The following is a 21,811-nucleotide window of genomic DNA, read 5'->3' as shown; positions in this document are numbered from 1 at the left end:
AGCATCTTTGCTATTGAGTTTGTCTGCTGGACGTGTGAACGAAATTCAAGCCTTTCCCATAAAAGAACCATACATGCAGTTCCGAGATGAGTACAAACCTGCACTGAAGGTCCTAAGATACCTTCAGACTTTCACCTTCATTAAAAAAAATAAAAAATAAAAATCTTAACAATACAGTGGAGAGAGCTCTGCATACTCTTGATATGAGGCGATGTCGCTGTCTCAGGTTCTATATTGCAAGAACATGACATTTCAGGAAATCATATCAACTTTTAATACCATATGGCCCTCCCAGAAAGTGGCATACTATTTCCAGAGTATGTTCAACTCTTGTTTTCTGTCACCAAAAAGCAGGACGGCCTTTACAAGGATAATCAGTACAGGTTCCACAAGAACTATAACCAACTTCCACCACCCTATTGCATGTGTGTCTTTGTTGCATATCTGCAGAGCTGCAACATCGAAGAACAGACGTACATTTGCATGATACTGTCTTGACTCAACATTGACCAGTGATGCAGCATTGGGCCAGGCTGTCCTTTCTCATAAAGGTGAGCCTATTATGTACATATTTCACCCTCCTTCCACTGTCAGTACTGTTATGTAGGAATGTATATGCTTACACATATATGCATATATGTTTGTTCTCGTGTAAGCAAGTGAATGTATGAAAGATCCATTGCCGGAGAAAAAAAACAAGTTAGCTACTTGTATATTGTGCTTCTCCAGTATTGTTATCATTCAAAGATTCACATGTGACTCACCCTCCTCCCTGATGTGGGCTTACCTCTAACAGAATCTAATCTCACTCTCGTGCTAAGAAATCTGAGTTATGGTGGCTGTTGAGGTAAGCGGCGTTGGCACATCCATCTCCCGACTGGCCAAAGTTTGGTCCATTTTAAATGATGTGTTTAGGTTAATAAAGTTGTCATTTTATGCTTTCAAAGATCAATCTACTTACTTAAAACGTACCGCGAGACTCCCAGCTTGACCACTGGGATGATTCAGGCATATGAATCTGTGAAAAAAACAACACTAAAGAACCACAATATATATAGAATAGTAACTTGTTTTGTTTTAATTATGTGCCAACCCTTTAAGATACAATCGGACTTGATGGAGCTTGGGATCCCCTGTGTTCATGAAATAAGCTTGCCTGTCTCAGATGGACTTGTTACCTTATCGCTCCTACAAACCTCTACTTCCAAGCTGCACTTTTCAGTATGAACATCCCTATGTTTGGGATCAACAATAGTTTTTTATTTTACGTGGCGGGGTTAAATGTTGGAAGAACTCTGCTCAGACTCTTTCAAAGTGAAAAATGGCACATCTTTCTCATTCACAGCTTGTCACCCTCTATAAAGCATTTCATTTTTTAATTGTGTGTGAATACCTTTTGCTGTTTCTACTACTCAATTCATATTTGTAGAGAACAGTCCATTTTTCATTAGTTTGTGAAAAAGTTGCTCCTCTTTGATCATTGACAGATGAAGTAGAAAGTTTGAATGATTACATTCTGGCAGCTATGGGACTCAGTTTAAGGGCTGCTTGTGCTTCTGCTCTTCTTGCTATTTATGACCAAGGGGAATGCGAAAAAGTCAGACATCCTGTACTGTAAGATAATAGGCTGTAATACAGATAAAGACTTCACTGGCTATAGTGTATTTTCCTTTTGGACCAAAGTCAGTAGTTTTGCTGTAGAAGATAGTTATGGCTGGTGTCTAGTTTACCACAATGTCCCATCCTATCCCGGCAGCATACTCCACTGTGAATGGCACCAGGTGTGCCTGTGAATTGATCCATGAATCAAGGCCATAAGGGCCATGGCCCCCTGTGAAGTACATTAGAGAAATCTTGGGCATAAAATCATCATCCAGAGGGGCTTGCACCAAAATTAAAGGAGCTGTTCCTGGATACCACATAGCTAGTTTGCAGCCTTCTCTCTTCAGTTAGTAGGACCCATTGTAAAATATGTGGATTTTGCATCCCACTGTGATCTCTCAGATGACTAATTTTCATGTGCAAGGTTTGGCCAAATAGCGCTGCTTCTGAAATCATGGGGTGAAAACTCTGGCCCGTTTCACTGAAGAAATTCCCCCCCCCCAAAAAAAAACACAGGTATTTATGGGTATGGGACAAAAACTTAAAAAAACACTGAAACGAATCGGTTTTAAATAGGTAAAGTAATCATAAACTGTGCCCCCGTTTTGAGTGAGTTTTTGATGTGTTAACCCTACATCAAGGTGTTCTAACCAAAAATGACTTCACTTTAATCTGTTTTTTATATACCACATCCAACAGTTCACTGCGCTCAACCTGAACGGACAGACAACCCCCGCTGCGCACAGCTGAAGTATTAGCCCATGACCAGGCCCTACTCGCATCCTACCACAGGCAGCCATCCACTGCTGTGCAGAGCCAAACCAGGCCCTGCATCGAAATCACCTTAAATGGAAAACTCCCACTGCACAATCTCTTTGGAAATGTTTAGTGAGAATTGGCCCCAGAGCTTAGCCTACAGCAACACCTTTATCCCATCCCACTCTGTATATGTCTTTTAGCCACACACAAAGAAGTTTGGCCTCAGGACATGGCCTATGACCAGGCTCCCCAGTGTTTTATTTATTTTTTGGTTTTCTTTTTTAATATGTATAAGGGTTGGTGAACCCTTTGTTAGAGTTTGCCATTTTTTGTACCCTTTTTGATCCTCTTGTGGGGTTCGCAAACCCAGGACAGGGTCTCCGAATGCATTGGCAGTCTAAAATGTGCTCACTAGCACTTACCACTGCTTTGCGGTTCGTTTCCCCTCATTCACCGACCTTAGGGTGACTGCACTGGGATCATCTCCACATGCCCTGAAATGCCAGCCACAAGATATTTCCTCCCGTCCTGACCAGCCATAACAGGGTTTTCGGTCCACAGACAACTTTTTTTTTTGGACCCAAAATGGGCAACAGGAATAAAAGCACCCGTGACCATTCAGAATAGGATTCTTTTTTTTTTTTTTTTTTTTTTATTCCGGTCAGTTGACCATCCATGCATTAACAGGCCAGATACCTGTATAATTTAACCCATTCGAGCCACTGGAAAAACAGTAAACGTTCAATTCATGTATAGTTGGCTGTGTCAAAGTGGTGAGGACAATCTGATCTGTAAGATGATTTACAACATTTGTATTACTGTGTCTTATTAATGGTGAGGCCAGTCAAGTGCATTGCCTTTGGTGTTATTTATGGTTTTCATGGCTACTTTGTGATTTACTGATGAGCTGTTATTCAGCTCAAAATGTTTGCTTTTGGTCTATTTTGTGAAATAACCACCTGCTTCTACACAGAGGCCAAACATCAATCTGTACCATGCTCAACACAGCAACGTGTTTTTTTTTGTTGATGGATAGGTCTTCCTGCAGATTCCTCACCTTCTGAAAATCTGTTCATTAGTCAGACTGGTCTCAAAACGTTTTACCAAAAGTAGCTCTATAGCTTCACAGATGTGAATCCACCTATTATGTGTTGTGAAGAGTATATATATTTGGTTCCAGCTGGCAGTATTTTAAAAGTGATGAAAACTACAGTAGCTGTAATGCTTCCTAACCCTGCATCTTCTTGGGGTTTTTCACTTAAGAAAAAGTCAAAGCCTGGTAATGAACAGTGATCAGCTTGGTTGGCACCACCTCTGGTACTGGTACAGATGCCACCATCTGAGCTGAATCGTATACCGCCTTTGAAACTCTCGACCTGAAATTATGCAAGTGGCAAGGAAAAGGTAAAACATGTTTTATGGTGCACACTTGGTAGAACCTCTTACAAGGGCCCAGATGCTTGCCCCGTGGAAGACTATTTGGGTCTGACTCAGCCCTTTGCCGTGCCTGATGAATTACAGCCACGTAGAGGGCAATTATTTGGAGGCTGATTACCTCCTTCTCTTTTACAGTAGTGATGGTGGTGTATTTTTAATTCGCACAAAGCAGGTGTCCGGATACTTCACTAACAGGGTCCTTCCCTTAACTCTCTGGCCCTTTTTGAGAAGAACCTTCTTCATTCACCAGAGTGGTAAGAAAAGTGATCGAAGCTTTGGAGTTAACACTGCCGTCAGATGAGGCAAAATCTTGCAGTCATCCTCCATGGTTGTGGAGCCTTTGACCTTCAATTGGGTCCTTGTGCAACCTGTTTCAGCTACATAGGACAAAATCCTATTGCTTCCTGCTTCCCACAGATGAATATCCAAAGCGCATAGAAATGTTGTTATCACACCCTTTTTCTGAAAGCCTACTGCACCAAGCTTCTTCCTCAAAAGTGAACACAGCTGACTTTTCCCATCGCACCTGCGGTAGACTAAAAAGGTGGACTATGGTTATAAAGCTTTTGCCTCGGACTGCCCTGATCTTCATATGAGGCATGCCATTTTCTAATTTGGTCAATCGCGATTTGGATACCTCTAAACAGATTCCCAAGTATGGTGTAGTTTCCGAATACATGATTGGATGCATTCCACTGGCTTCTCAAGGGGTTTTCAGGCAACACTTATGCCCTTCAAAGGAGAGCAGCTATTTGAAGTGAAGGCTGATTCTTCTTTTCAAGACTTGGAAAAACAGAAGAGCTACAACTTGCTCGCTGTGCCTAGTCTCACCAGTGATGCACCCGTGAGACACTACCCCAAAAGACATAGGAAGTGTTGTGGCCTCTCCAGAGCACAGGCAGCACCACCATTTGCAGCCACTCCAAACACGTCAAACGATATACCGCTTGTTTTGGTTCCCACCGTACTCTGCCAGACCTTTTGCCTCACACCCTCTGTGACTTAAATCACCATTCCTGCACACCGTCCCCTCCCTTACACCACCGTCATCCTGTGGGCTTGTTGATCTCTCACTTTTCTACTATTTGGGAGTCAGTTGCAACAGATCAGTGGGTCGTCCAAATAAACCGTAAGGGCTAGACACTCTTGTTTTTGATGTCTCCTCCAGGCTGTCGTCCCTCAATCAGCACATATTCCCCGGCATGCACCTTGATTTTAGCGGCAGAAGTCCTCCCCTGAGCACACTGGGCCCTGGAAGCAGGAGACACAGGTTTTACTCCCTTTACTTCCTGGTGTCCAAGAAAGAAGGGTGTGGAGGCCCATCCTCAACAATCACCTTCATTTGGGATGCCAACCAGTGCCTTAATGTGTAGGATTGGTTGGCATCCATGGACCTCCAGGACACCTGCTTTCATCTACCAATGCTTCCTGTCCACAGGTTACACCTGTGGGGTCCCTGCACTATTACGTTTCCATCATACTATTTGGACTACGGACCACACTGTGTGTCTTTGCAGTAGTAATAGCAGTTGTAGCGTCTTCACTGCAGCGGTCAGGAGGCCATGTATTTCTGTACTTGGAAGACAGGTTGGTGAAAGGTTAGTTGTTGGTACTAGTTGAGGAACACATGCATAGCCTCTTTCCTTGTACATCCTGTGTTGGTGCCACACGCCAGATGATGGTCCTTCAGTGGTACATGAGAAAAGGGTGGCTTCAACATCAAAGTAGTCTGCTGTGTGCAGACCTTCAAGTCAATCCAGCTAGATCTGCACTGGTGAATGTACCCTTTCAACATTTTGGTAGGTCGCCCAGTCAGTACTTTAAAGGTACAGGCATCATGGTTCCTGACTCAGTGGGCTGTGGCAACCATCTGAGCGATAAGACCGCGCAAGGACATTTGTCCACTTTGGAGTAGTCTCTACACATAAACCTGCTTGAGTTATGAGTGGACCAACTTGCCATAAATGCATTCCCCTTTTTTATCTCAAGGAGAATCAGTCAAAATCTGTCAAACACCAACGCCACAATTCATTATATCAACAGACAGTGTGGGGTGCTTGAAAACTGTTTGCTGTGACATTGGGTGCAGCACATGGATATCTTCAGGTAGACTCCCTTGCAGGCTCCCTCAGCTTGAATGTGGATTCTGTTATCTCTCCCAGGATGACCACGAGTGGGAATTACATCCTGAAATGACACAAGCAATTTTTCTCCAGATTGGGGTATCCAATACATGGATCTCCTCGCCATGGCCTGTAACTGGAAGTTTTCTCACTTTGATGCCATGCACTACCCTGTGAATGGTACCCGGGTGGGTGCCTTCTGGTTCACTTGGTCTCTGGGCCTGAATTTTCAAATTTTACATTGATTTTGCTTCTGTTGAAAATCCGGCAGAAGGTGCAGGAGGATAGAGCACAATTGATCCTGGCTGACGTAGATTGGAGAAGAAATATTTGGTATTCCTGCATGTCGGCACTTTGCATTCTGCAACCTCCTCCTCTATTACACAGGGCAGTCCTTCTCTGGGAGCAAGCTGCTCAGATCCGTTATCCCAATCTCTGTACAGTGTGGCTCTATCTATGGAGATTGATGTCAACCAGTGTGATTTTGTCTTTCTGACAGTGTTTTGGATGTCATCTTGCATGCCGAAATAGCTGGTACGAAATCCATGTATGCGAGTGCTGGAACAAATGTATTCAGTAAGCCCGAAGGCCTGAATTCTATTCAGTCCTGCCACTCCAGCATCCTAGGCCTCACTGTCCCATGCCCAGCACAGTCTTGACAGTAGCTGCAGTCAAAGACTATTTAGCTGCCCTGTCAGCCTTCATTTATCGTCCTGTTGAGCCACCCTTGTTTGGGCTGCCACTAGTGGCACGTTTTTCAAAAAGGTGTGCATGCCATGTTTCCGCTCTCTCCATTTATTGGTCCTCAGTGGGATTTGAAACTTGTTGCCTTTCCTAATGACATCCCCAGTTGAACCAAGGCACAGCTGTCCAGTTTGACTTGTTCTTTTTCCCAGCATATTCCTTCCTACCCTAAGTGGTGTCTGCTTTTCATATTGGCCACTCCATTACCCTTCATCCCCTACTCGTCATCCCACCAAGGAGGAAAAGCAGCTGCATAGACTCGACCCACAGGTTTTAACTACTACTATAACACTCCACAGGACAGAGTGGAAAATAAACTCTTTGCGGGGCTTGCCGGAGCTGAGAAGGACAAGGCAGTATCCAAGCAAACTGTTTCAAGTTGGGTCATCCTTTTCATCAAGATCGACTAAGCCGTAGCAAAGAAAGACCTTCCAGGGTCATTTGTGCCTACTCTGCTAGAACCGTGCCTGCATACATAGCTCTCAGAGGCATTTAGACAGATGGCATATGCCGGGCGCCACGTAGTCATCCATGCATGCTTTTACCAGGCACAGTTTCCTCCCAGCTAAAGCACGCAGTGGCAGGTACTTTGTTCCAGATGTGTAGCATCACTTCCTTGAATAATCTGCATCACTCGACCCTCCCTCTTGGAGGTTATTGCTTTGGGACTCATTCATTAGATGAGGAATCTGCAGGATGGAGGAAATGTTACTTTGGTAACTACAGTTTGGTGGAGACACAATCTTCTTGCAGATTTCGCACGTTGAATCTCCTTTGGTCGTTCTCTCGTTCTCTGGCTCCCACTGCACCTCTTCCACTTCTCCATAAAGCCAACAGGCTTTTTGTGGATTTTTGATAAAGTTACTTTCTGCAACTGCGAGTCTTCAATGTTTATTCCATTAACATTTTTCACATCAGAAAATAATCAAAGTGTACATTTGGAAATGATATACCTGGGGCATCTGTTCACAGTTAAGTCATGTTTGCATTTTACCTGGGTTTCTAAACGTACAGGTTGCATGTATGGATAGTTTGTGACTCCTACGTTATGACTGGCATCTGTGCATAAAATATCACCCCAAAGTTTCTCTGATCCGTGTTTTTCTCTGTCTTTCTTTTTAACATCTTAGCCATGTCAGAATGCCGTTCCAGTGTGCAGCTCCTGTGTGATCATGGGGCGTCTGTTAACGCCAAGGATGGGGTATGTCCGCTTGTCTTTGCCCTCTCAAGGTGTTCCTGCCTTAAGGGCCTGTCTGTCCTATCCCTAGCATTGGCTCTTACAGGAGCTCTTTTGGTGTCATGCCTGGGTTATGCCCTCCCACTCTTCATTTGTTGGCATTCTTATGGCGGATTGTCTGTGTGCCGGGTCCGTGGTGCTTTCAGTGCGTCATATATGTCGGATCTGGAAGGTGGGCTCTCTGCTAGGACCTTGTTTTGTTCCATCTGCATCTCGGTGCCATGTCCAGTGTGTTCATGGTGATGTTTCTGCTTCCGTCTAACAATGCATTCCTTCCGGTTCACAGGATGGAAGGACCCCTCTGGTGCTGGCCACACAGATGTGTCGTCCTGCCATCTGCCAGCTGCTGATCGATAAAGGAGCCGATATCAATGGCAGAGACAAGCAGAACAAGTAAGCACTCCAAAGATGTGGCAGAATCTCAACCGTAGACTTCCAACAAGTTTTTTAAATGTTGTATGTGTTTGTATAAAGGACTTAACTAATTGTGTGAGCCTGGAAAGGATAGGCAAGAGCAGGTTGTGTCTGTCGCGGAGTGGTTATGGCACTGGTCCGTACCGCAACTGCAGGGACGTGACTTAGGCTCCGTTTTGAATGTCCTGAGTGGAACAGAGTCTGTACATGTAAAGGATGGGGAATGCTCCTTTCATGATCAACAAACCGACGCCGTGTTTATCCCACGGAACCGCCGTTAGAGTGTCGACAACTAGATTTGGTGGCGGGTAGAGTGATCTCTGTTTTGGGGACACAGGTTTGGAGCACCTGAAGTCCAGACCTTAGGACTCGACCAAGTCTCTTGTCCTCATTTTTTAAAACTAAAGATTCATCTCTTCAAGGAAGAATGCGACGTGTACATCACACCAGTCATTTACTGCAAATGTGTCACTTGTATCTCTAAAGCGCAAAGAGTTAGTAGCTCTAATAAACCCACCAATGGCACCACACAGGTACAGTGTAGAGCGACATGAGAAGGCCTCTAAAGCGGCCCTACTGCTCCCACCTCCTTAGTCGCGAGGCATCCAGAGTTTCCACAATGAACATTTTTCTAGTGCTGCAACTCGATATAAATGTGATAAATCAGTTCTGTTCAAATCAGTAAAATAAGACAGTTTATGTTGAGCTCCCCCTGACAGGAACCGCCCATGCATTTGTTAGAATTCTTTCATCAGCAGTGATCTTTTCTGGAAGAATCTGTAAATCACCGCTGCTAAAATTCGGAACCAGAAATTCATTTCTCAAGTTTAATCATAGCCCTCCAAAACTAGGCAATATTTGATGGATTGATTTAAAATGTTCATTTTCATACAATTGTTTTGTTGCATATTTCAAGGAATGCGTCACAATAGCCAATACGTTATTTGCATAACAATGAGCCAAATGTCCTCGATGGTAGTAATTGTACTCTTACTTTGAGGGGTTATTATCTGTGGTTGGAACTTAAAAGATGTAATTAGTAGAACTAGACATTTTGCACGTTTTTAAGTAGTGCATATTTTCCCTATGTTAATATTGTATTTCTTAAATCTGTTTCCCCTAACGTAAATAGCTTTATCTTGACCTTATTTCCCTAACTTGTTAGCTTTAGAGGTTAGGTAGAATTGATTCATTTCTGTTCAAACCACGGCCGCAAGTATACCTAGACTGCTTTGTAGCAATCCATTTAAACTCTTTCCATCCAAAAACACAGTGAGAATTGTAAACTGAATATAATGCTTATGGGTGTTTGATAGAAACATTTAATATTGAACTCTTTCTCTGGACTGCCTGGAAGTGTGGGGACAGTGTTAACTGGTGCTTTCATTTAGGACCGCCCTGATGCTGGGCTGTGAATACGGCTGCAAGGATGCGGTGGAGGTCTTGTTGAAGAACGGGGCGGACGTGAACCTGCTGGATTCCCTGGGCCACGACAGCGCCTACTACGCCAGAATCGGGGACAATCTGGAGATCTTGTCAATGATCAGGGCTGCCATGGAAAGCACTGCTAAAGGTGCGTCACTTGCGCATATCTTACTTCGCCTAGTCACCAGTTCAGGATGTGAGGTGGCCTCTTTGATTACAAACAGTGTCATTTGATGGAAAGTTTAACATTATGCGGGCTTTCCTTTGTGACCACGTCATACAACGATATTTTAACCTTTCTGATTTACAAACTCCCTTATCCAGGTGCTTTTGTTCAAGATACCTTATTGAGTTGAGGTAAAATTCCAACTCCTCCAATGCGTTACTGCAAAGGAATGCTGGCTCAGGGTACCTGTCGTTGCAGGACCTCAGTTTATAGTTGGGTAGTGACATGTTCTTGAGTGGGGGTGGTTAGTCTGGTGTGAGTGGAGAGCTGAAATAGTTTTCCATTTTAAAGAATGAATGATCATCCCCTAGCCACGATGTTAACTGAGTGCTACAGTTGATGGTGAGGTTCTGTGTTCATTATGGATATTTCCACAGGATTGTGCTACTGAATACCGACCCCAGAATACCATGTTACAATGATATTGAGAGACAAAATATCAAAAAGTAAGTGCATCTACCTACCTTAAAGATATATGTACCAAGTAGGTGCCTATATGTGGAGTTAGGTATAGAAGATCTAGACATACTTACCTGTCGGTGTGTTTTTATCGATATCTTGTTCTCAGTATTGTGTCCCATTGATACTGTGGGGTCAATATTCGGTGCTCTTCATCCAGTGTAGCAGAGTTTTACTTGAAGATTTGATAGTTACTGGAGAACGGAATTACTCAAATATTTATAATTATTGGTTTGTCATTGTCTTGTGCAGGGCGTGAATCAATCAGGAAAGGCCCACAGTTGCCCACGGTAAGATTCATCTCTGAAAACATAATGATGTGTGTGTGCTCTGAGAGTATATTTTGCTCTAGTGAAAGTGAATTAAATGTTTTACTGAAAAGCAGTTTGGCATGCTTGCTCTTCTCACTGCTCCACCTTAAAAGCATAATAGGATCTTCCATGACCGTTCCCTGCAGTCTTTGGCTCAGACCTCAATGCTGGTTATTCCTGCCTTCCTTTGAAGTGATGCGAGTTCCTCCCATAATCCTAACCTCCCTAAATGTTTTAATCTGTAGATTCAGCTAATATGAAATCATTAATTTAACCTCTACATCATATTGATGCAGCCATGGACCCCAAACTCACATTAACCGCAGTTGTGAAGACCCTTTGGTATACAAGGTAATTGACCTTGGGGCTACGTGCCATAGGCTCAAGTGTCACGCATCTTGCGTTAGTATAACGTATCGCCAGTCATCTTCCCGCATTGCCTGAGATTGTCACGCCAAGTCCTGAAGTGCGGTAAAGCCTTCTTGTTTCATTTTCTCACTTTGCTAGGTAAGCTCTGAGTAGTGTTTATCAAAGGCTACTAGGTGGCGCTGGTGTACAGCAGGCGGTATAGGATTCTCGATATATTGCGATTTATATGGTTCCCTCTTCAACATCGCTTGATTATGCTTGCAAGAAAGTGTCACTCATAGTCGTTGAAATGGCACTCATAATTACTCTGAATTTATGAAAATGTCACACAGCAGTCTGAAACCATGGCAGCAATGCAGGAGTGTAAGAATTTTAAAGCAAATGCAGGCAGGGAGCAGGCAGACTGGGTACCCCTGCCAGTCCTTATCTGGCATCAAATTGTCTAACAGCGCGCTATGTGGCACACTCCTGAAATCCTGCAAATGCTGACATTTTTTGGTTTATGTGCTAAATTTGACCACATGCTTTCAGATCAGGTGAAAACATTGGGCTGTGAAAGTGAGAAAAGTGAAAGATTTTAATGAGTAATTTTGAGTACATAAATTCATTAATGTGTAATTTGAAACTGCAAGTAAAGTGAGAACATGAATTTAAAATAAGGCATTTAAAATTAGAATCTCAGATTGATACACGCATATTCCGTGCCGTAAAGGTAAACGAAATAAATGAGAACGAGGGCCTTTACGTGAGAAATGCTCTAAGCACCCGCCCCACGTCATCCCTCACTATAAGACAACTCTCCAACAGCTGTTCCTATATCCCGCTGTCTCAAACGCCTCCTTCTTCTATATCGGACACACCTTCCTCTGACAGTCCTGTGCCCAAAATCAAATTGGGTTGTATCACCAGATTAGTTCTTGTTTCAAACTCCGAAAAAATCATTATTTCTTACGCGATCTTTTAGTAAGAATTGTTTTACTGGTCATTGTTTATTTTATTCCACTTAGTTTCAGTTGTATCTCTTTTCGTTCCAGACTTTTAGCGGAACCTTATAGTTTGTCACTGTGTAACACTGCGCTAAGGAGGAATAAAGGCCGATGTAGTTTCTTAGAACTTGAAATGTGCTTATATGATGTGTTAAGAAGGACGCGCGTATCTCTGTGTTTTTCTGTAGCTGGGCGTCTGATTCGGCGTGTCTTTCAGTAATTTAAGGTGCATTGTGCGGTTTGTTTCCTACCTGGGTTGTAGACTGCAATGCGTGAATTGGTGTTGGCTGCAGGGATGAGTTAAACTGGTTTGTTCTTTAGTTTGATAGAAGTGACGATTACCTTCACGTCTCTCAATCCCACAAGTCGAGCTTTGGTGGCTCAGTGGGTTCAAACATCCGCGCCAGGTTTCTGTGCTTGACATCACGGTTACAGGTTCGAATTTGAACCCTGGAGGGTCCCCTCTGCCTTTCATTCTTCCTAGGCCAATAAAAGGAGTCTCACTGTGCTGGGGAACAAGAACCATCTGTTATTCCGCGCCAAGATGCTGAGGGGATAAATGTGCGTCTTTACAGATGCGCATATTGAGTCCTATTACATGAGCTATCCTGCAATATATGGAGATGTAATCTGTTTAGTGTAGAACTCCTAGATGGCAAAGACTGATCAAGTATTGTTAGCCCTAATATTACGGTGTACGCTTGGCATTCTCCTGGAGCGAGGACGATGGATAACGTTCCTTCATATGAGGTCCTGATGTCAGTCGGTTCTGTAGAGATGTGGACTCCAGAGACTGCACTTTACAGCAGGCTCTAACTGACTGGGTTTTCCTTCATTCATGGGATGTGGGGCGCTCCCTGCGTACTACAAGCCAGTCCAAGAGCTGTAGTGTGCAGTCTGAGCCAGTCACACATGCGCTGGGTGTGTCGGCGCGGTTCAAGGTGTCTGATGTATTTGTAGGCGGGCCACTAGTTCCGTACATTCTGCCGGGTGTAAACTTTCCCAACTCCCAAGGCAGAGGATTACGAGGCAACATCAGCATTCGTCCGGTGGCCCGTGTTTCAATGTCTGATCTGGCAGCCTGCCCAGTATGCCCTTTGTACCCAAAGATATCAAGGTAAATACCAGTCTAAACTAAGCTGAATGCGTGATACATTATACAGTTTAGCATTACCCACAGTGCTTAATTTGTGCTTGTTGTTTCCGGTGCGAGCACCGGCACTTATTTTTGAAGGCCGGTATTTATTTTTCTGCCTCAAGCATTTACTGCGAGCAAAAGACACATATGGGAAAAATAGAAAAACGGAAAAGCGTCACAATGGGAGAAAGCAGAAAGCTGCAAGAGTGAGCTGAAGAGGCAGGGAGTGCCTTTAAATGGATTGTAGAGGCCCGAAATGGCTTCAGGATTCCGTGTTTGCATATTTAATTGCAGCAGCCGCATGTTTAAGAGGGCGGCTTTGGGCACCGGCACATTTTTATTTACACATTGTTATGAAAATGTATAGAGCGCATAGCTACCCTAAGGCCTCCCAACACTACGTGAACATTTTCCAACAACAATACTTTAGGGACAGAGAGTTAGTACAGCCATGTTTTTAGTAGCCAACGGAAGCATAGTTTGTGGCTGGTTTGATGAAGGGTAGAAAGTTCCAGAGTTTAGCTCAGAGATCAGACATGGATCTTCCACCCCATTTTGGCCTTTTTTATTGGTGGGGTTTCCGCTAACGGTGCCGATGATGACCTAAGAAGTCTAACCAGCTTATGAAAGATAGCCAAAGTTCGCAGGTACGGATGGCCTTTGACATAGAGAGCTCTATGGATGCAACAGAGCTGAAAGGGCTGGTTTGGCCAATTCAAGCCTGGGTATATTGAAGAGAAGGCGGGCAGCAGTGTTCTGCACCATCTGCAATTTCTTTTTGACATAATTTGGGGCCCCCAAAAACAAGGCGTTCCTATAGTCCAGGCGTGAAATGATTAATGCCTGTATAATAAGTCTCTTGGCAATAAATGGAAGTATTTTGAAGACCTTTCTAAGGAGTCTGAATATCCCAAAACATGTGGAGGAAATTTTCTTTGCCTGATGGTCCATGGTCAACCATGGATATAGCCATTAATTGCCTTCCTTATTGAGCTCATAGACCCCATGAGTCATTCTGCCGTGGTCTCCGCACTTGCACGCAACCCACTTCTGGCTCCACACTGCGAGATTGCACATGGTCAGCTGACACTTCATCTTCACATACAAGTTCACTGCTGCTTCCGTGCGCACTGCCTTAATGCCAGTTGACTCAGTTGCCAAATTTGCGATCCAGTTGCTTGTTTTGGGATGCAGGTTTTAAGTGCTCTGTGAATGAATGTGTGAATTGTGATTGCTTACTTTAGTTTGTAAATCTGAGAATAAGTTGCTGTGTTATTAAACTGCACGCCTTTTCCCCATTTGTGTGATGGTCTATTTATTTCTGCAGAAGTGGCACCACGTGATCGATCAGGATAAAGTGAAGCAGCAGCAACAGATCTTTCGTGAACAGCAGCAGCAGCAGGTATGTCTGCTATGACTCCCTTACTGTCATACTTGCTATGTGGTTCCTCTATATGAGACCACCTGTCTCCAGCTTCGTCTTTTTTAGACTATTAGTATCCACATGGCCTGAAGAGGTCTTCTGCTGATGTACCCCCGTTTCCAGTGATCAGGGAAGGAGTTTGGGCAATTATTTTCTAAAGTCTATTTTAGCAGAAAAATATATAATACTCTGGCGAAAATAATCACAATTTGTTTTCGTCATTTGTAAAGCTGTCCTGCACCCCTTGAGGAATGACAGTCACAAAGGTTCAGGGTGTAACCAAAACTCGGTATATATTTCCCTGTCCACAATGGGAGGATAAAAAGACCTGTGGTGGAATAGAGGAGTGCCCTTCTTGACTTAAAGGTGTGTATATGAAGTGCAGAGTGCTTAACGTGCAATGTCCACCTTCGTAAGCAAACCATCCATGTACCTCCATCCATTTTGTGACAGTCTAGGAACTGCATAGCGAGTAGTCTCCCTGCCACATGAGCATAGGCAGAGTTTTCAGTATGCCTTATTCCTTTAACAGGAGGTTACATCATATGGCTCATGCAAAGTGCAATCCCATTGCAGAAACATATACTTATGGTATCTATTTTGGGGCAAGGCTCACATACACCTTTCAGAACTGGCCTGAGGTCTTATTATATAAACAAGCGCACTCAGGGACCTCATGCATACCAGCCCTGCTGATTTTCCACTTACAGGGAATGTAGGGTGTTTATAGCAAGTTAACAGGGATTTAGTCCTCATTCCAGGCATTCCAAACTCCAATAACTCTTGGTCAGTTTGGCGTCTCTAGTTTGGCACACCTGTCACTGAGTATATGTGAAGGACACTGTCATGGGTCAACGTCTGTCCCTCGTGATGGAGTGAGCGTCTCCATCTCTCTTGTTGGGAACCTGTTGATGAAAAGCCAACTCGTGAGCCTTCCTGGACATGTTGCCTGGCTGAGCATCAGGCCTATCGATAATAATCTTGGATTAACCCAACATTTCTACCACTTACTGACCTCCATCCTGGGTTCCAACTTGCTGTCTTGTAACAGGATATTTTCAACCATTTGCTTAAACATTAGTGAAGGGCCTACTGCAGGGTACTCTGCAAATCAAAGTACTCACTGATTTCGAATGTCTGCTCTTAATAAAACATATATAGTTTTAATATCACATATGGTAATTGCATCCACAATATAGGAGTTTCAAAGATCGAACTAAGTGCAGCGGTGCAGTGCTCGTGAAAGATGAACATATTGTGTAAAGAAAGGTACAACAATGCTTGGTTTAATCAAATACAAATTAGTATAATTTGGAGCAAACGTTCCTATTTAAAGTTTTTGCCCTTCGCAGTAGTCCACATTGGGAAATGTTAGCGTTGTCATTTAACATGTGGCAGATTTGTAATTGAATCGGGTCTCCATCTGGATCAGAATAGATTCCTACGCCTGCAGATGATGCCAAATGATAGAGACCAACAAACAGCGCAAAAAGTAATCTGCAACCACTCTGTGAAGGGACCATAGAGTTATCCATAATTTTAAGCTGTTGCCTTGCCATGCTTAAAGAATCATACATATGTATCAGGGTCAACAACTCCACAATATTACTGGTTTTGCTCATCATCAAGGATGTGCGATGAGCTGAAACCATCAGACTCCTCACTAAGGTATAAGTGACTTTTATATAATGGCATGTGTCCAGAGCCTCCTAAAAAAAATGTTCTCTTGAAGGTAAGGGCGGAAGGCGGGATGCAATGATGCGCCGTGTATCCTCTTAGATGTGGAGTTTGTGGTGCCAACACCTTTGTCCGATCTTGAATTATCGTTGGCTCGAGCTGCACCAACGTCGCCCTATGACGTTACAACCATCTACCTTTACCATTTTACAGCTGTCAGCAGAGGCTCTCTTGACTTTTTGGCTCAGATTCTGAACCTGTGCTAGAACAGGTTGCGCCTCAAGAATTTAATGCCGAATTTGAGGAGGATGGCCTGCTCCCCACCTCACTGCACTGATGCTCCCTTATCCCTTGATTCATAAAGTGCATGTAGGCATGATACCACCCATGAGACAGAGACAGAGCTAGGTTGCCACATGGGCCTCCTACAGAACAAAGTGCCTCGTTCGCAATCGTTGTTAGGAGGGCATCCCAGGTACTAGTTATAGCTGCCCTTCTTTGAGACTACAACGAATGTTTTGATGGAAGTTTTTCATATAGGCCTGCAAATCTGAACCCTTGCACCCATTTAATGATGCCCTCACGGATACTCTGATTGCTTCTCACTCCCCTTCTACCCCTCTGTTCTGTGGAGTGGCCTCGTTTTATCTTCTTTAAAAGGTCGCAAGTTCGTTATCAGCACAATGCTTCCAACAATTGTTCATTCTCCATTTCTGTGGTTGCGGAAACGGAAAAAGGCACGAAACTGAAATCCCTGGGCAAGCGTTGATGCTTGTATGCGGCCCAATCGTTCAATTTCGCGATAGTATGGATCCAGGGCAGAGCCGCACAGTGCCACCTAGCGGTGCCCAGGAGCACTGCTACAAACCTCTCCTGGTGCAGTCCGGATTCTAAGATGAGGAATCTGCTATTGGATGGAATATCCACTCGAAAGAGCATTACTGAAGGTAAGTAACTTGTTTTTCAAACTGCCAGATGGTAAACCAGAGATTCTTGTCTCTTCCACTAAAGTTGTCTGAAGTTGAAAATGTTGTGCTTTTTTTCAAACATGTATGACTTAATTTGCAACACTTATAATTAAACAATTGCTATTCAGTTCAGTTTATGGGAAAAGGAGGAGGCTGGTGAGTTCCTCCACTTGAAACATTTTAGTTGAAAGTTCTTAAGTCCTTTTGTCTCAAAAGGAGCATGATGATCATCAGGAAGTGGTGTTTTCATTATATGATACAAGTAGTAAACCTTTTTAATGAAATAGTTGAAAAACAAGAGCAGCATACCACTTTGTGAAATTCTGTAGCCACAGTATATTGCTATGAACTGATTAGAAAATGCATCCCAACATGGCCTTTTGTTGGTGCCTTTTAATGTTTTTAATTGACGTTACCACGAGTGCCAGAAAAGCATTTGCAGTGAGTAGCACGAGGTGCCCTACCAACTTCCTACAGGCTTCTAGCTCGCTGATCGCTAATAAACTGATAGAAACCAATATCTCCTAATCTTTTACATATTTCCGTAGCACTGCTCCTATGGAAGTGCAGTCATTCTGATTTGCTCATGTTTTTCCCAAAAAGTCATAGTGAAGTAGAAAACTTTTGGAATGCTTCCAATACATCACAGTCAATTCTCAACTTGTAAATTAATATATCTAATGAACAAGTTTAGTGGGGTTATGCTGTTGGTATTTGGAAAGCGCTCTTTCACCTGTACGGGTTTCCTAGTGCTGAGCAGCTGTATGCTTGTCTGGCCTAGCCTCGTTAGGGTGTGGAGTACTTGAAAAGCCAGGTCTTGAGCTTCCTGCAAAATTTCAAAAAGATAGGATGAGGCTCTGATGTGTAGTGGGAGGTGGGTCCGTGCTTTAGGGGCAGTGTATGAGAAGGCCACCCTTCCGGATAGGTTTCTGTGGATGCATGGAATATAGGCCAGTAGAAGTCTGGCAGAGTGGAGGTGTCTGGGTAGTTGGTGGATGGAAATTCGATAGTTCAGATAAACTGTGCCTATGTTTTGTAGTGCCTTGAATTTGTGAGTGATTGGTTTGATGTGAGTTAATTTATATATCAGGAGCCAGTGGAGCTCCCGGAGGTGTGGTGTGATGTGTGTTCTGCGTTCAAGGTTGAGAATGAGTCTGGCTGCTGAGTTCTGCATGGTTTGAAAACTTCTTGTGACATGATTTGTAAATCCGGCATAGAGGGTGTCGCGGTGGTCCAGCTTGCTGGTGATGATGGCGTGATTGCTGTTTTTCTGGTGTTGCTAGGGAGCCAGTTAGATTGGTGGTCCTGGACCCGAGAGCCACATGTACGCATCAATAAAGAGACAGGACCAGTGGTTTTGAGCATCATTCTCTGGTACTAGTCACTTGCAGCCTTAACAAGTTTACTGCCTTAATATTGCAGGATTTTTACAAGTCTCCTATTTCTTGTAGCTCGTTTCTGCCTGCATTAGTAGAAGCCACAGGAGAGGTGCAGAAATCTGTTGCACGCATTGCGAGAAGTCTGATTTTGGAAAGAAGGATTACAATCCATTAGTGCAGCACAAGGAAACTGTGCCACTCAGCAATCGATGAATCAATTTGCAGTAAACGGAATGTAACCCAGCATAGGATGTTACAGCTTCCTGCTTTTTTGCAGTTCCTCCAGACGGAGGGGAACTGTACCTTTTGGGGCTATTTTAAGTGTTGGATTTTCAGATTGAATGTAATTTTATGGAATACATACATACATACAACAGGATTTTCCAGAAGGAATTCTTCAGCCCACCTCCACTCCTAGAATTCAGACAGCAAATCTGTGGTTCAAAGCGCTCAGTCTTGATCCACCAGTTTCATGTAATCATTCAGTCCTGATTTGCAATCCATGCATCAGGTATTTTTTTAACTAACTGCTTCAAGGATTGGCTATTTGAGTAGGCTGTCTGCAGTGCTTTTTCAGTCACACTCACTCAATTGCGCCACCTACCCTCTCAGTCAGTAATTGAACTCCCTATCATTTTATAGGTACATTGTAAGGAATATAAATAAGCCTTATAACGTCAGTAAACATAGTAGTAATAAGCAACGACATTGATTATAATGGTAAATGCTCATTGTTCAACATCCATGTTGTCAATAAAGCATTTGAATTCAAAATAGCAAGGTACCTGCGTTTTTCTTGGCAGTCTTCAGGCCACAGCATTCAGCAGTGGGGCAAGTACAAGGAATCCACGCATTGCAGAGCTCAAGAACAAAGGTTCCAGCTGTGCGATTGATTAAACAAATGATCACCTTTCCTGTGGGTTATAGTTGCAATCCCAGAGAGAATTATGGTGACATTTAATAAAACCCATCTGTGGGACTGCTCCAGCTTCTGCAGCCCCTCTACACTTCCATCACATGTTGCCCTCTGCCCCTCCTTGGAGCTCCACAAGCAAAAAGAATCTTTCAGTGGAGCCCTGGCCGGGCATTGTGAGGCGCCCTGAGGCTGGGAAGTTGAATAACTGATGAGCGGGTTTGCCCAATATGATCTTTTTATTTTGCGACCTTACTACTCGTCCTTTTTTTTCTCATTTTTTTCTTTAGTTAATCTCGGGTGCCTGTGGCTATGGGACAGCTGGGTGCTTTTAGGGATTGGAGCAGCACGAAGAGCCCACTCCAGGTTGTCCCAGCCAGCTCCTTGCTCGCTTGTACGCCAGACGCAGAACCCAGAGCTAAGAGAACCCTCTGCTGCTCCTGCCTCTGCAGGGAGGGGTAGAGATCCTAAAGCTCCAGTCCGTAACAGGAGCCGCAATTTGATCCTGGGCACGCCTCCCCTCTTCCCACCCACACATTGGCATGGGAATGGCAGGGTACCCAGTGGGAGGGTCTTCAGGGACGGGAATCATGCCATTATTTCTCACCCGCCCTTCTTGTCTGTTGCACCTGACCCCGGATAGCTGGCGGTCCCCGGGGGCCAGCCTCCTCTGCCAGTGGGTAGATTTTCTGTTGTATTGGCCCTGGCCCACTTTAGGGGCGATTTTGAAAGGAGTCTGGCGGAGCGCTACACCCTTGTTTTCACGTTTCTCTTCTTGTAAACGGGCCAATCTTTAAGGCAGCATATCTCCGGCCTCGTTGAGCAGATTTTCTTCATCTTTAACTTGTTTCATTCCTAGTACCCAGCCAAGCTCCCGGGAGCGTATTCATCAGACATGCTAGTGTCCTAAAGGGGTACATTCTGTGGGGAACTGGACTTAATGCCTCCCTGTGATAGTCCTCAGTCTATCCTTGCAGGGTATTAGGTGGCACCCTACAGCTGTGTATCTTTTTGCTGTTGTCACTCCCAGAGTATTCTTAGCTGTCTCTTCCTTGTGCAGGGAGTTTTATGAGGGGGTGGAAGGTTATCGAAGCCAGTTACCCCTAACCAATCCTACAATGCTACATCATCCCTCCAACCCTCCTGCACAGCATTCTGGGGCAATACTAAATGGCAACTTCAAGTTTTTTCTGGTAAAAGCTCCCTTAGGAGCCTCAGCTCAGCCCCTAGCTGATTCAACTGTCTATTCCCTTCCCACTAAAACTTCAAAAGTGAGCCCCTCGTATGCCCTACAGATCCGGGCTCTGTCCTTTCTACTAGTGGGCTGTCCTATTCCAGGTGTAGTGCAACTAGTTGATTATCAGATGCAGATTTCCTTTCCACCCTTTCCTTTCCCAAGAACTGAGCCAATCCCTGCTGATTGCACTTTTGTGTGGGAAGGCCTTTGATCCCTTTGCTGGAGAGCAGAGTAACTAACTTGTAGAGGGAACCAGTGTCTGGAATCTGTTTGAGCTGAGCCAGAGAAACATAACAAATCCCAAAGCCCCACAAGATGTGTATGTGAAATGTTGGGGACTGCAAATTCACGCTTATGTGCAAGTTTTACCCAAGTTTCGTACCTTGCTGGACCATGTAGCCCTAATTTGAGCAAAACTGTTCTTTAGGGTAGATTTCGCCTATATGCATAATACAGTGAAAACACCACAGATTTTCTATTAAGCACTACAGAGCTACACTATGAATGCCCATTCATATTACAAGCACTACTTCAGGTCAGCACCAATTCTTGCAAAGCGAAGGGCTACCTGTGCGCAGGTGCCAAGTTGTGCACTATGGTAATCTCACATGCGCAGCCCACAGATGTCACCCACACTTTTGCTCACATGTAACCAGCCTAGTGCCTCTTACCCTAGCTGTGCAGCAGCGCTCTATTTTAAAAAAGCAAACACTTGTAGTTAGCATGCGGGTGATGGAACACACTCAGAGTAAAAGTCCAAAAACCAGTTAGTCAAAAGCAAAAAAAAAATCCTGGTGGACTAAATGGGTGGAACCCATTTGCTTCACAGACATAGGCACCAATCTCAGGCAACCGGTTGACTAATGTCATCCCTCCATTATGAGAGTTGGGAGGGTGACAAATGAAATTAAGAAGTTTGAAATTTCACATCTGCATTAAAAGGACAAAACTGCCATGTGGCTGTTTTTTGCTAGCTCCCCAAAT

At 44.0% G+C, this 21,811-nt stretch overlaps 1 protein-coding gene across 4 annotated transcripts in view; it reads left to right on the top strand.

The window, feature by feature from the left end:
* The window catches only part of UACA (uveal autoantigen with coiled-coil domains and ankyrin repeats), a 287,356-nt gene that overhangs the window by 225,934 nt on the left and 39,611 nt on the right, over positions 1-21,811 (top strand). For all 4 annotated transcript variants that reach the window (XM_069222950.1, XM_069222948.1, XM_069222946.1 and 1 more), the window contains exons 6-10: positions 7,796-7,866; positions 8,189-8,295; positions 9,708-9,889; positions 10,679-10,716; positions 14,558-14,632. In XM_069222950.1, the coding sequence (XP_069079051.1) occupies positions 7,796-7,866; positions 8,189-8,295; positions 9,708-9,889; positions 10,679-10,716; positions 14,558-14,632 (473 nt within the window). The remainder of the gene's footprint in view (positions 1-7,795; positions 7,867-8,188; positions 8,296-9,707; positions 9,890-10,678; positions 10,717-14,557; positions 14,633-21,811) is intronic.

Source organism: Pleurodeles waltl, chromosome 3_1 (genome assembly GCF_031143425.1).
Source record: "Pleurodeles waltl isolate 20211129_DDA chromosome 3_1, aPleWal1.hap1.20221129, whole genome shotgun sequence".
Classification (NCBI taxonomy): Eukaryota; Metazoa; Chordata; class Amphibia; order Caudata; family Salamandridae; genus Pleurodeles; species Pleurodeles waltl.
Note: the sequence above shows the minus strand (reverse complement) of the source record. Positions and strands in the feature narration are given on the sequence as shown.